Source organism: Danio rerio, chromosome 16 (assembly GCF_052040795.2).
Source record: "Danio rerio strain M-AB ecotype USA chromosome 16, GRCz13ab, whole genome shotgun sequence".
NCBI lineage: Eukaryota > Metazoa > Chordata > Actinopteri > Cypriniformes > Danionidae > Danio > Danio rerio.
Genome location: NC_141036.1, coordinates 30,783,779 through 30,797,524, shown reverse-complemented (window position 1 = coordinate 30,797,524; position 13,746 = coordinate 30,783,779). Strand labels below are relative to the sequence as shown.

Below are 13,746 nucleotides of genomic sequence, written 5' to 3'. Positions count from 1 at the left end.
AGTGTTTGAATACCTCAGAAGGGCGCATCTTGAGAAGAAAGGTGTTGCGTTTGTGCGAGATTTTCAGCACTCTAGGCCAGAGGAAGGAATTTGTTTTTACACCATCTTCATATACTATCAGTCCCTCGGAGCACACGCCAAGCATAACATATTCACCGCTGGCATCCTGTGAACATAGCAAACATCCCCTTACAGAATAATAATAATACAATACTGTCATTATGACAAAGATAAAATAAATCAGTTAATATAGATTAGTTATTAAAACTATTATGTTTAGAAATGTGTTGAAGAAATCAGCTCTCTGACTTTGTCAGGTCTGACTTTCCTTAGACAAAAGTCTTGTCACTCTGCAGAAATAATGTACAGTATAGAATATAAAGTCATGGTGCAGTGGAAATAGGATTAATATTGTTTATGACTCCCATAAGCTTGGAGGACTGCATCAATACATCTCTGCAATGACTTAAATAACTTATGAATAAAGTCATCTAGAATGGCAAAAAAGGTGTTCTAGCAGGATTCCCAGAGTTTATCAAGATTCTTTGGATTTATCTTCAATGCCTCCTCCTTCATCTTACCCCAGACATGCTCAATAATGTTCATGTCTGGTGACTGCAGGAGAGGAGAATTCGAGTCTGTCCTGCTGAAGAATTTGCCCTCTTCTGTTGTTTGTAATGTAATGGGCAGCACAAATGTCTTGATACCTCAGGCTGTTGATGTTTCCATCCACCCTACAGAGCTCTCGAACGCCCCCATACTGAATGTAACCCTAAACCATGATTTTTTTTACTTCACTAAACTTGACTGATTTCTATGAGAATCTTGGATCCATGCGGGTTCTAATAGATTTTCTGCAGTTTTTGTGTTGATTGGGATGCAGTTTAAAGGGGTGGTCCAAAATGTAATTTTAAGGCTTGGTTGTGTTTATAAGATGCAAAGCAATGTGTGCTCATGTTTCACTTGAAGAAAATTGCGTTAATTTTTCATATATCTCACTTTGATTATACACAGCTACTCAGCTAACATGAAAACGACTGATATATTTCCTAGTTTCTCTGAAAGGCCCACCCTTAAGTGACTCTGATTGGTCATCGTCATAATGTGCTGCAATTCGCGGATCGGCTCCACGTCACACCTGTAAAAGCACGCACTTTTCTGCAGTGTAAAAAATCAGTCAACCTCCTGCCTGCTAAAATCTATCTATAACGAGTGAGAAATCTGTGTCTGTAACGAGTGAAAATGGGGTGCGGCTCCTTTAAGAGACCTCGTCTTTGTGTGTGTGAATGTTGTCTACATCTATGTGTGTGTGTGTGTGAGAGTGAATGTGTGAAGTTTCTGTAACAAGCGCATGTGCACGGGAGTTTTTTTTCTTTTTCTTTAATGCTCGGATTAAGTTATTTTCTGTAATATATCGTGACAGAAGAATAAAGCACAAGATGTGGGATGCGACCTGTGTAAGCCTTGATTTATTATTCTGCTGCCTCCACAAGTCAGGTAAGCTAATCTGTATTTTTTTTAACTCTATGCGTTACACGACAGCTTTCATATATATCCGGAATATGCAGGTGTAAGTAATATGAATCATTCACATATCTTTTGGACTTTATTATCTGAGATGTGAAATGCATGAAAAAGCTACCTGAAGACAATCAATGCAGTCGCACGCACACACATATAAGAGACACGAACGTGCTGGTGGAGTGTGTGTGTGTGTGTGTGTTTACAGCAGTTTGACTGATTAATATGAATTTGTAGCTAAATCGTTTGCCCACAAAACAGCATTTCGCATTGTTTACATTGTTGTTACAGCATACCGTTAATGCTAGACACTGTACATGTCATGATTAATTTTAATAAATAAAAACACTTACAGGTTGTAGTTCATAGCTTCTGCTTTGAGGAGATTTTAGCCGAATCCAGCACTGAACTGGGAGAGATTCTGGAGCTGTTTTGTCAAATCATGCTTGCTTTGTATTTTATAATTCTCTGGAACATAATTAATATTGAACTGTAAGCACTTCTGTCTTTGTGTCGTGTCCTTTGGAAGCCCAAATACAGAAACAGACGAAGCTTTGTGGAAACAGCAGTGTTTGGATGCATTTTTACCTTTATCTCTGCTATAACATTACAGCACCTCTGGCCACTGCCCTTACCTGTGCAGTTTGTATGCGCAGTAAATGAACCTTTGTGATCTCACAGGGGGCGGAAGCATTTTTTGTAGTCCCCAAAATTTGTTCATTGTAGGCTTTGCTAAGCTAACTCTGTAAAAACCAAGGTCTCCCTTTACATTGAACTTAGAACTTTTTACATTCAGAGATGTTGTTTATGTTCACACAGCTGCATTGCACATCAACTAAAGTTTAAAATATGATATCATAGTGGACCACCACTTTAACAGATGATTCATCAGAAAAATCTACCTTCTGCCACTTTTCCAATCAGAAGTCAAGTTATTTTTTGTTGCTCTTACAACTGGAATCAACGACAAAACTTTTGTTAGGTAATATATATATATATATATATATATATATATATATATATATATATATATATATATATATATATATATATATATATATATATAAAATAATAATAATTATACACACACACACACACACACACACACACACACACACACACACACACACACACACACACACACACATACACATACCTCAAACTCAATACTAAAAAGATAATTCTAAAAATAAAAAAAGGTAAAAAAATACACATTTTTAAACCAGGAGTTAAGTTAAGCTAAATTAAATGTACTTTGGCAGGATGAAGGTCGACGCCATACATTGGGAGTCCCATGACGTTCTCAAGAAACAGCAGATCTGCCTGGGCAGGACTCATAAATCTGTGTAACACACAAAGACATTTTACAAACTTGTGTTTTGTGTACAAGTCAGAGGACATTTGTATGTTTATTTAATAGTATACCTGTACGTGGCATGCAGCTCCATCACTTTCTCCTCCAGCTCTTTACTCTGATTTGGTGCAAGAACAATTTTCCTAACGTAGTTGTTCTTGTGGAGATTTGGGTCATAATCACCAAGTGTTGACTGAACTGTGTATGAACCCAAAAGAGCCAAGATGTCTGATGGACAGGGCAGCCGACCAATCAGAATATCTTTTCTCAGATGAAGACATAGGAAATATCTGAGAGAATTACAAAGAATAGTCTTAGTCAACATATAAAGAAACATGCACAAAGCAACACAATTTTATACACATCTTTTAATTTATACAGCATCTAAAACATTCATAAACCCATTAAACATAAAATAATGCACAATACAAAGAGAAAAGCAAATGCAGGAAAACATTTGTGTGGAATATCATAAAAAAAAACTTGGATTATAAATAAATGAGATTTGAAAATACAGTTGAAGTCAGAATTATTACCCCCCCTTTGAGTTTTTGTTTCTTTTTTTTAAATATTTCCCAAATTATGTTTCACAGAGAAAGGACATTTTCACAGTATATCTGATAATATTTTTTCTTGTCTTATTTGTTTTATTTTGGCTAGAATAAAAGCAGTTAAAAATAAAACATTTTAAGGTAAAAATTATTAGCTCCTTTAAGCTATAATTTTTTTTGATAGTCTACAGAACAAACTATTGTTATACAATTACTTGCCAAATTACCCTAACCTGCCTAGTTACCGTAATTAACCTAGTTAAGAATTTAAATGTCACTTTAAGCTGTATTTATATTCTAAGCTGTATCTTGAAATTTATCTAGTCAAATATTATTTACATCATCATGGCAAAGATAAAAGAAATTAGTTATTAAAACTATTATGTTTAGAAAAAAATCTTCTTTCCGCAAAACAGCAATTGGGAAACAAAATTAACAGGGGGGCTAAAATTCAGGAGGGCTAATAATTCTGACTTCAACTGGATCTGGATAGTCTTTTTATCTCTTATTTTATACCTATAGAATATCTCATTTTATACCTTGTTATGTCTTCAGCTAAAATTGAAGGGTCGGGTGGATAAAACTTGATACTGAAAAAGAACTCAGCTACTGGACCTGAAACCAAAAATAAGGGAAATAATAAAAATCTGAGTTAAAATCAGTCACATATGAGCCTTAACAGTTCACTGAGTAATCACATATGTAAAACCACATACTTTTTATCTGTTTTCGGATTTCTTTAGCACAATCCAGCCATACCTAAATCAATAAACACAGAATACATTATAAAAAGAATATTTTTTTCTTTTTACCAGTTGATTTTGTTATTTTAGCCAAATAATGATGATAATCTGATATAAAATAACACAAATACCCTGTTAGTTGGAGAATCCCACATAACCAGACCAAAATAATCCCTTTCCAACAGGTTAAGATGTTCACAGACTTTATTGAAGAGATCCTGACCCAGGGAATCCCTCTGTAGAAGAAATAAATTGTACAATAATCGTTACTTTACAATACTTACTAAGTTTTTTTCTTTTACTATTGATTTGAAATATCATAAACTGTAAAAATTAACTGATGTGTTCATCTTAAAATGCTATTCTTGAAAACAAAGCAGAAATATTTACAACTGAGTAAGAAAAATATTATTATTATTAGAACATTCAAGATACTTTAAAACATTCAACTTATTCTTTATCCTCTTGAATTTAAAGAATTTTATTTTTTTAAGGTTCCTGATAAAATAAACTTTTTTTATGTAAAAGAAACTTCAGGTACCTCAAGTTCCCACGTAAAGAGGGTGTCATCTAGGAAATTCACTCGACACTGCAACATGTTTCTCAAACCTTTGTCTTCTATCTCTTCTGCTTTTGGATTTCGGATGGCTTCGTTTTTCCCTCACTTTACATGTCCGGCAATGATCTGCAAAAGCGGGAAACTTTACAATTCTCCTCTGAACCGCACTTTAGTTCATATTCATGTTCTCGGTTGTACCAACATCATAAGAGGCCCTGCCCTCCTGCACTGTCCTGCTGTGTGATATGCTGTGAGTGTTTTAGAAAGATATGACCCTTTCCCCCCTCACTTTCACACAAACACGTATTTACCATACACATGCTTGTTTACTGGATGAGAGAAGTAGTCAAAAGATAAACATGAATTTATTTATTCATCATGATTGGAGAAAGATGAGGTGAGGGGGAAACTCTAAAGAACAAATTCAGAATATGTCTTTAATATTTAGGCGCTATTTTCTGACTGAGATAAGGAGATAAGAATGGGTGGGGTAACGAAAACCCTTCGTGTGATGCTTCCTTCACGTTTTCTTCTCATGACAGGACCTCTTTAAAATGCTTGCATAATATGAAATTTTAGTCCTATTTTTAGTATGATTTAATGTTGCTTCAATGCAAAAAGATAGACTATAGCGCCATATTGTGGAAGAGTATAATGTTTTGCAAAATAAAACTGGGTATCAGATGTTACCGTTTGATTTGATTCGATTCAAGTCTAAGTTACACAAATGCTAAAACTCATTTTACAATTAGTTAATAATAAATAAATTTGTGGCTAACGTATCTTAAACTCATGATTGAGGTATTGAATTGTGCTATTATACATTTAAAAACAACATCTCTATTATTTCAAATGCATACAATAAATGAAGTGCACAGAAAGTAGAAAAAGTAACAGATTTTGACAATAATATTGGAAAATCGAGTTTCACATATTAGCAAATAATCAGCAACAATGAACAATTAATTTGAAGTTAAATGATTTTTACTTCTAAATCAACAATGTAATATTTCCAAATAAAAAAAATCACACAAAAAGACAATACAAATGGGAAATAAATAACCACATTAACCTACCTGTGCATGTTTAGTGATCTTTGGCCATTTCGTGTAGCTTTCACCAACTCACTGTGACATGATGGGGGGAGGATCAACGCTTATTCCCATGACGTTAGTAATGAGATACAGGGTAGATGAAGCCCTAGTTTCTTAAAACTGAAAACACATCAAAAGTAGGCCAATACCTTCAACATTTTTATTTGCAACCCTCTAAATGAAAAGACACAGCTTATGCTGACATGTATACATCCCTTCATTTTTTACAGATAAAATGGAAGAATATTGGATTTAAATGTGACAATAATAGTCTTTCTGTCCATCTACCCATTCACTACATTTTCTCCCATTTCAGGGGGATATTAGATTCAATCTAAGCTAGTTTTTCAATTCAATATTACATGCAAATTAAAAAGTAAGTGTTGTTATAGAAGTAGCCTATGTGTATATTTCTCAAATGAATCCCAGGACAGTCTTGTTATTGCTCAGAGTGCCGAGGAAAGTATGAGAAACTCAGATAGATAACACTGTAACTGCCAAGCTGTTATAGATGCTCACTATAAAAAGCTTAGACTATCTGAATGTATTTTTTTTCGTTATATATAAAAGTCTCTTTTAAATCTTAAATTAAAATGACTCTTTAGCAATGTCTGCTTTTCAGAGTTAACATATAGTGTGGTTATGCAACTGTGCCAGCAGCAGTCACATGTTGCAAAACTGGTGAGTGGCTGATGACAAACTGAATCACAGGCATTATGGAAATTTTGTTTGTTGAAAATCCCATCAATAAAATCTCTTTCATAATTGAAGAGGTTGAGCCTTTTTGCAATTTTGTAGTAGTTTACAAACTTCAGAAAGGTTCCTTACAACATACATTTTCACAATATAGATACGTCTTGGTTAATCTAAACGAGACTATAGTGAAATCAGAGATTTTTCCTATTAGCCAATGGTAATGCAGTAATGTTGATGTTTACATTTACATCACACAATTCAAACTGAAATGGAGCCTGAGAGCATAAAAATGCATTTAGTCCAATAAGTGAGATCATTTATTCTTATAATTCATCAAAATTTGGCTTTACATGTTGTAAATAAACATACCTGACATGCAATAAAAAATAGTTGCTTCAACAAAACAACTCAAGACCATAAATGCAGTATTTATATAGGTTACAATTTCAGTGTTTCAGATTTATTTTGACATAGTCATTCAGCAGCAGTATTGCGAGGTGTAAGATTTGAATGTGATTGAGACTTTATTTACTTAATCAATAGTGCTGTAGAAGCAAAACAGATGGTATGGCAATATCTGTTCACCACTCACTCTATTTTTTTTACTTTCACTTAAAACACAATTCAAATCCCACACCCACACACACAGACAGACAGAAAGACAGACAGAAAAAAGCCGCAATCAAAGGTCATGTTCACTTATGACAGAAGAGAAGGGATAGGCTTTTTAAGGATTTGAAGTTTCTAATTTTATAAAAACACAAGTTTTAAAATCTACAATAAAGCTGACCCCATTACAATTATGTTTACAGTCACTAAAATGGCTTTAGGGTTTTTGGAATTAGATTGTCAGATTGAAGAATTTGTAAAACTAGACACAAAACAGAAAAGGTTAGCAAGTGATTTTCCCACTGCAAAATCATGTCAGCACAGACATCGTTTTTGTTTAGTGATGTTGAGAATTAACATTTAGCTCTATTTACTTACAGTGACACAATTCTCGTCATAACGTCTCTAACACAGAGAACAACTAAACAGATAACTATAATGATAACAATGTTAACATTCAATGTTCCATTTATTAAAAGTGCACATTGCAGTTATCTCTTCTGTAGCCTTAATTGTTTAAACTCTTTAATTAGATTGGTGGATCAAGGTCTGCTCTCAGTGTTTTACCATAATATCAGCCAAAGAAAATGTGACCTTGAACCAAAAAAAAAAAAAAAAAAAAAAAAACGTCAAAGGGTATTTTTGAAAATATAATTAATGTTTTAATTGGAGATGAAACTAGGTGAAAAAGGAATCTGAGACTTAAAAAAAAGTCTAAATATTGAGAAACCCACTTCTAAGTTTAAATTCTTTTAAACTTTAAAAGGGAGGTCCAATTAAATTCTTAGCAATGTATATTACCTAAAACAAAGTTTTGATACATTATTGGAAATAAATTTACATAAATTACAAAAATTACAGAAGATGCTGGGAATATTAATATTCTAATGATTTTTGCTATAAAATTAAAATAAGGTTGAATCCTACAATGTTTTTTGATTATTATTAGTGCAACTTAAGGTTTTGTGGTCCAGGATCACGGGTTAACAGTGATTGGCATGATATCATTCCCCTCTGTGTTGCTACAGTGGTGTTATTTTCAATATTACTGTTTTGTTTCAATACAATGATTTCTCAAACTACATCTTAATCAGCATTGTTATCAGCATAGTTGTCCGGTCAGCAAGTTGTGGTGTCATTGCAAAGTCGCTTTCCAAAACCTGTTCATTCAATGTTCCGTACTGGTGGAACGATCTTGCCATTCCCACACAGACTGCGGATTCGCTGGTATCATTCAAGTGACAACTAAGAACTCATCTCATCTGAGGTCACCTGAATACACTGACACACCTGACACTTTAACTGACACTGGACCAGTTTTTGGTTCCCATTCGCACAAGACACATTCTTACACACACCCACAAAAAAACCATAACGCATTTATGAAGTGTGCTTCACACAAGTGAGTGGGCTTGACAAACCACCTGTAGAAACACTCATCACTTCCCTCTCAAAAACAAAACACTACCTTACTCTAGCATTGAATTCTCTGAACACTAACAGTTCCTTTGTATAATTAGCACTTCCAGTGTGTGTTGCCTCTTTGTGTTAATTTGTTGAATGTTTCCTTAATTGTAAGATGCTTTGGACAAAAAAAGTCTGCCAAATGACTAAATGTATATGTTTGATATGAATTCAAGTTCTTCCTTAACAAAATGAGCGATATGATAAAATAATATGAATCATTGTGATACAAAATCTGTTGATTGACCTTTTACAGAATTCCAAATATTACATAAATTTGGTTAAATTCAAATAGTACTGCAGACATTTTAGACTCTTACGAGATGTCATTTGTACTTATTGTTTGTGTATGTTTACTTTAGCAGGTAAGATAGTGATTGGTGTGCTCTGGAGCCCTGGGCCAAAGATAGGAAAGAGCTTCCCAGTGAACTTATCGTTAAACGTGCACAGATGCTTGTTGTTGCCTGTGTCCCAGAAAGACACCTCTCCCTTCTCCATATTGACCTTCACCCTGACAGTTTCGGGTCTTCTCTCTAGATTGAGCACAGTGCGTGGACTTGTTAGAGCGTTGTAGACACCTTTACTTAGGCCGATGGTCCAAACTCCTGCTGTTGTGGTCACAGTGAACTTCCTCTTCCGAACTACTGACTCCTTGCAAACACCCAAGATCCATTTGGGGTGGTCGGCCACACGGACCTCCCAACGATGGCGCCCTGAGGAGAAACCCTCTGAGCCGAGTACAAACACACATGGATCAAACCTCTCAGGGTTGTCTGGGAAAGACTGTCTTTCTCGACTCTCTTGCATGCTGGAAAAATCAGGAGATATGGAGAGCCATGGTGAAGCTGTGTTGGGATCCAGGATTACAGGCACTGCAGACAAAACAATTTTAAAGTGACCCACAAAGCTCTCTCAGTTGTTCTTGCATATATATTTGAGGCATAGCGAAATATACACTTACAACATGTGACGTGAGCCTGCATACTCTCCCAGATTTTGTAACCCAGAGCGCCTACATGCAAGGCCATGTTGATGAGGGCTCCGTTAACCCTTCTGGGGTCATCACCAGTCCACTGGGTTCTACGAAGAGATAACATCTTTAACTGGCGTTTACCCTCTTACACACAGCAGAATTAGAACTGTAATGAAACAGAAGTAGGGACAGACCTTTTCTTCTCTAATGTGACATACATCCAAGATATTTTATTTTAAAATGACTGAATGTAGAATCAGATTTTGCAGGTTTATTTTTTCAAATATTTATTACCTCAAATGACTTTTGCTTAAATTTTTTGCTAATGTAAGTTAATAAAAATAATGTTCATGATAACTAGCAGTGCATTAACTAATGTTAACAAATGACACTTTGGATTGTAATAACAAATTAATAAATGTTAAACTATGATTAATAACTGCAAGATTTTTCATAACAGTTCATGTTAGTAAATACATTAAATAATTGTCAATTATTTTAAAGTGTTACCCAAAAACAATGTATAATTGTCCACTATTTTGATCTCAAGGTCCACTGAACTCGCTAAATCTTGGAAGGACTGTTAATTACATGCTGATTATAAGATATAATAAATGAAAATATATAATAGAATATAACAGATAAAAAGAGCTAATAAAATGTAACAGTCTGAGCAAAGATGACCTTTTTGTACACAAACTGGTATACATGAAATATGATATGTAGACATGGTAAATACATTCTGTTGTAGTTGAAAGCAAGCATCAGAATGGAAAAAAGAAACAAGATTTTGGCAACTTTGAAAGTAGTTGCTAGTGCAAGATGGGTTGATCTGAGTATTTCCAAAAATACTGATCTACAGGTATTTTCACACACAACTCTAGGGTTTGCAAACAAAGGTCAGATAAAGAGAAAATATTCATTTAGTTCTGTGGGTGAAAATTCATTGTTGATGCTAGAGGTTAAAGGAAAACGACAAGTCCAAGGTCTCCAGACAACCATCTCTGGACACATAACCAACTCGTCCAACCTTGAAGCAGATGAGCTACAGTACAGCAGCAGAACAGGACAGCATTGCCACTACTGTCAAGCTAAAAACTAAAAACTGAGGCTACAAATCAGACAAATTAACATAATATTGAAAAAATGTTGCCTGGTTTCGATCTTCATAGGTGTACAGCTGAACAATCTTCTATCATGCATTGGATCAAAACCTCTAAAGAAATTGAATGTCTTATTGAATCTATGCAACAAAGACAGTTTGTCATGATACTAGCAAAGTGTATCTAAAAAAATTCCAGTAAGTGCAGAGCAAACCTTATAACCACTTGATTAAAAAAGAGACACATACCTTCTTTTTAACTTTTGGAAATTCTGTGGAGAGAAAATGTGAAAGTTGTAAGAGTTGAATGAGGAATTCATAGCTCATAATTTAGTTATTATTTGGCAGCATATGAATGCATGTAAATGAATGTAAAGTAAACGTAAATGGCCTAAATGAACATAAAGAATCACTGATGTGATGCTCATTTTCTCACCAAGATCTTGTCCAGTTACAGTGTTCAAACATATCTTTAAAATCTTGCATAGCTCAGCCCCTCAGTACACTGGGTATCTTCTTTAATATTATTATCATGCATTTTACATTTTTTTATATTATCAAAATTGTGTTTTACCATTGACACGTTGGCAAATAATAGTCTAGAAGTAACTGTCTATTACCCATATATTGAAATAAAACTCCCACGAAAATCAGTCATATCCAAATGTATAGAAGTATGTCTATCTTATTTAAAATAAATAAACAAAGCAAAAGTGAAATTTACCAGAAGAAAGGTCAAATCTTCAGCTCCCATTTCCCTCTTTACAGACTGAATCAGTTCAGCAAGGCCTGTGATGTCACGACCGATGGCTTCAATCTTCTCAGTCACCACTTGTTTCTTTTCGTCTTCCTCTCTACTTAAAGCCAACAGTCTTGTTTTCTCCTCTTCATTTAAGACTTGATGAAGTCTCTCAAACTCCTGTTTGATTTGGTTTTCTGCCTCCTTAGTCTGGCCCTGTAACAAAAAGGAACATTATAAATAAGCATTAGATTCAAACTATTACAGGAACAGTTCATCCACAATTTAAAATTCTGTCATCATTTTACTCATCCTCCACGTGTTCTAAACCTGACTGAAGTTATTTCTTCGGGTGAGCACAAAGAAAGAATGTTCACAAACAGGCACTGACTTGCATAGTATTCATTTGTTGCGGTGTTGTGCTTGAGAAATGCACCCCTGTCGAAAAATGCACCCCCCATAGACTTTCATAAGCATTCTCATTCTACATTAAAAAAATGACAAGGGACATAATTGATTACAACATAATATGATTATAATTTTAAACAAGAACAAGAAGTGAGACACATTTTAAAACTCAATAGGTTTACAAATAAATGTAAAATAAAAATACTGACTGTAGAATAGACTAGTGTTTCTCAATCACGTACCTGGAGGACCATCAACACTGCATGTTTTGGATTTCTCCTTTGTCATACCCTTACAGGTCTTTCAGTCACTCCTAATGAGCTGATGGTCTAAATCAGGTGTGTTTGGTTAAGAAGACCTGGAAAATGTGCAGAGCTGGTGGTCTTCCATGAACGTGGTTGAGAAACACTGGTATAGACTGATGTAAAGAGCCTGTTTCTAAAATTGGGGTTTTTGGAGGAAAACATTAAATTGTTGTTGTTGTTTTCAACTAAACCCCACATTAAACAATTGACTTTAAATAATTTCGTCAGTATTGTATTTAAATAAAATCTATTTATTTATTTAAATATATATGTTCTCTAAGCAAAGGCTTCCACTCATGGAACTCACCTCAGTCTCTGACATTAGTTGTCATAACTCTATTATTATTATTTTTAAACTAATTTAAGTCCTTATATGCACATTTCAGGTGGGGTGTATTTTAGGGCTGGGTGCGTTTTTCAGCACAACACCAGCTTTGGATGTCAAAGACTACCCTTTTCCAACATCCTTCAGAATATCTTGTTTTGCATTCAACAGAAGAAAGAAATTCATTAAAGCTTAAAACCACTTGAATGCAAGAAACAAGGAAGAAAATTCTTTTTCGATGAACTACGCCTTTAAGACTTCACCATATTTGAGCATTCAGTCTTCAGTAAGCATTCAGAGACTGTTTACCTCAATAAAGGTGATTGTTTCTTTGTATCTTTTTTTCATTCTTTTAAAGGAGTCCAGTTTGCTTTCCAGAATTTTGATTTTCATGGTAAGCTCATCCTATAAAACAAATACACATTAGCAATTGGTATTTATTAATTTTCTCAAAGGTTAGTATGGTATATTTATCCTTAATTCACTACACCTTGCAGAAAGGAACCCCTTGCTCGGTGGGCACCAGCTCGTGTCCCGGATGAAGAGTCACGCACTCCACGCACACGGGCTCTTCGTCTTTGATGCAAAAGAGCTGGAAGGGCCGCTGGTGCAAACCACAGAGTTCTTCCTCTGAACCCGTAGTAGCTCCTCTCCGGTTTCTCTCTTTCTTGTAGGACACACAGGCGTTATGTAGTGCACGGTTGGGGATCGGCGTCTCTCCGTCGCAGCATTTTCGGCACATGGGGCACTGCCGTTTCGTTTGGTTCTTCCAGCTCCCTTCCAGGCATACCTTACAGAAACTGTGACTACACGAAAGCAACTCGGGCTCCTTAAAAATGTCTTTGCACACAGGACACGTTAAGTCTGTCTCCAGAAGAGGTGGCCTGTCTGTAATATCATCGTCACTGCTATCTGCCATGTCGGATCCGAGCTATAGTTTCGCTTTCACTACTAATGTTATATCGGTAGGAGAGTTTAAACGCTGTTTTATAAATAACGATATTAATTACACGAATCCTCTCGTGTTTGCTGAAAAAGTTAGACGTGCTGTGGGTAAATTAAAAGAGGAAGCGATGTCAGGACGAGCTGTTCAACGTTTTCGCCTTGACTCTACTTCCGCGTGTGTGAGGGAGGGCGGAGAGAAAATAAAATAAAAGTACAAATAGCTGCAAACACGTTTGTCTGCTTTTGCACACAGAACTCTTGTAATATGAACACAGAACGCACAGAACATGAACACCTCATGTAAATTGGTAAACCAACCAGTTCGACTGGTTAGTAGTACTACACTTTTAATCTATCT

General features: G+C 35.1%; 2 protein-coding genes across 4 annotated transcripts in view; both read right to left on the bottom strand.

Moving 5' to 3' along the window:
* epb41b (erythrocyte membrane protein band 4.1b) overlaps positions 1 to 5,859 on the bottom strand; it is a 29,861-nt gene extending 24,002 nt beyond the window's left edge. Inside the window, exons 1-8 of one of the 3 annotated variants that reach the window (XM_087285246.1) lie at positions 5,805 to 5,859; positions 4,711 to 4,854; positions 4,301 to 4,405; positions 4,143 to 4,185; positions 3,966 to 4,041; positions 2,947 to 3,165; positions 2,776 to 2,863; positions 14 to 166 (exon numbers count right to left, since the gene is read on the bottom strand). In XM_087285246.1, coding sequence (XP_087141372.1) covers positions 14 to 166; positions 2,776 to 2,863; positions 2,947 to 3,165; positions 3,966 to 4,041; positions 4,143 to 4,185; positions 4,301 to 4,405; positions 4,711 to 4,767 — 741 coding nt within the window. In that variant the 5' untranslated portion in view covers positions 4,768 to 4,854; positions 5,805 to 5,859. 3 annotated transcript variants of the gene reach the window in all.
* Positions 5,860 to 8,827: 2,968 nt separating this feature from the next.
* trim35-28 (tripartite motif containing 35-28) lies at positions 8,828 to 13,474 on the bottom strand. The gene is given in 6 exon segments (NM_001109704.1): positions 8,828 to 9,463; positions 9,553 to 9,671; positions 10,916 to 10,938; positions 11,391 to 11,621; positions 12,753 to 12,848; positions 12,934 to 13,474. Coding segments are annotated over 6 exon segments (1,434 nt in total). The 5' UTR covers positions 13,363 to 13,474; the 3' UTR covers positions 8,828 to 8,927.
* Between the last annotated feature and the right edge of the window lie 272 nt (positions 13,475 to 13,746).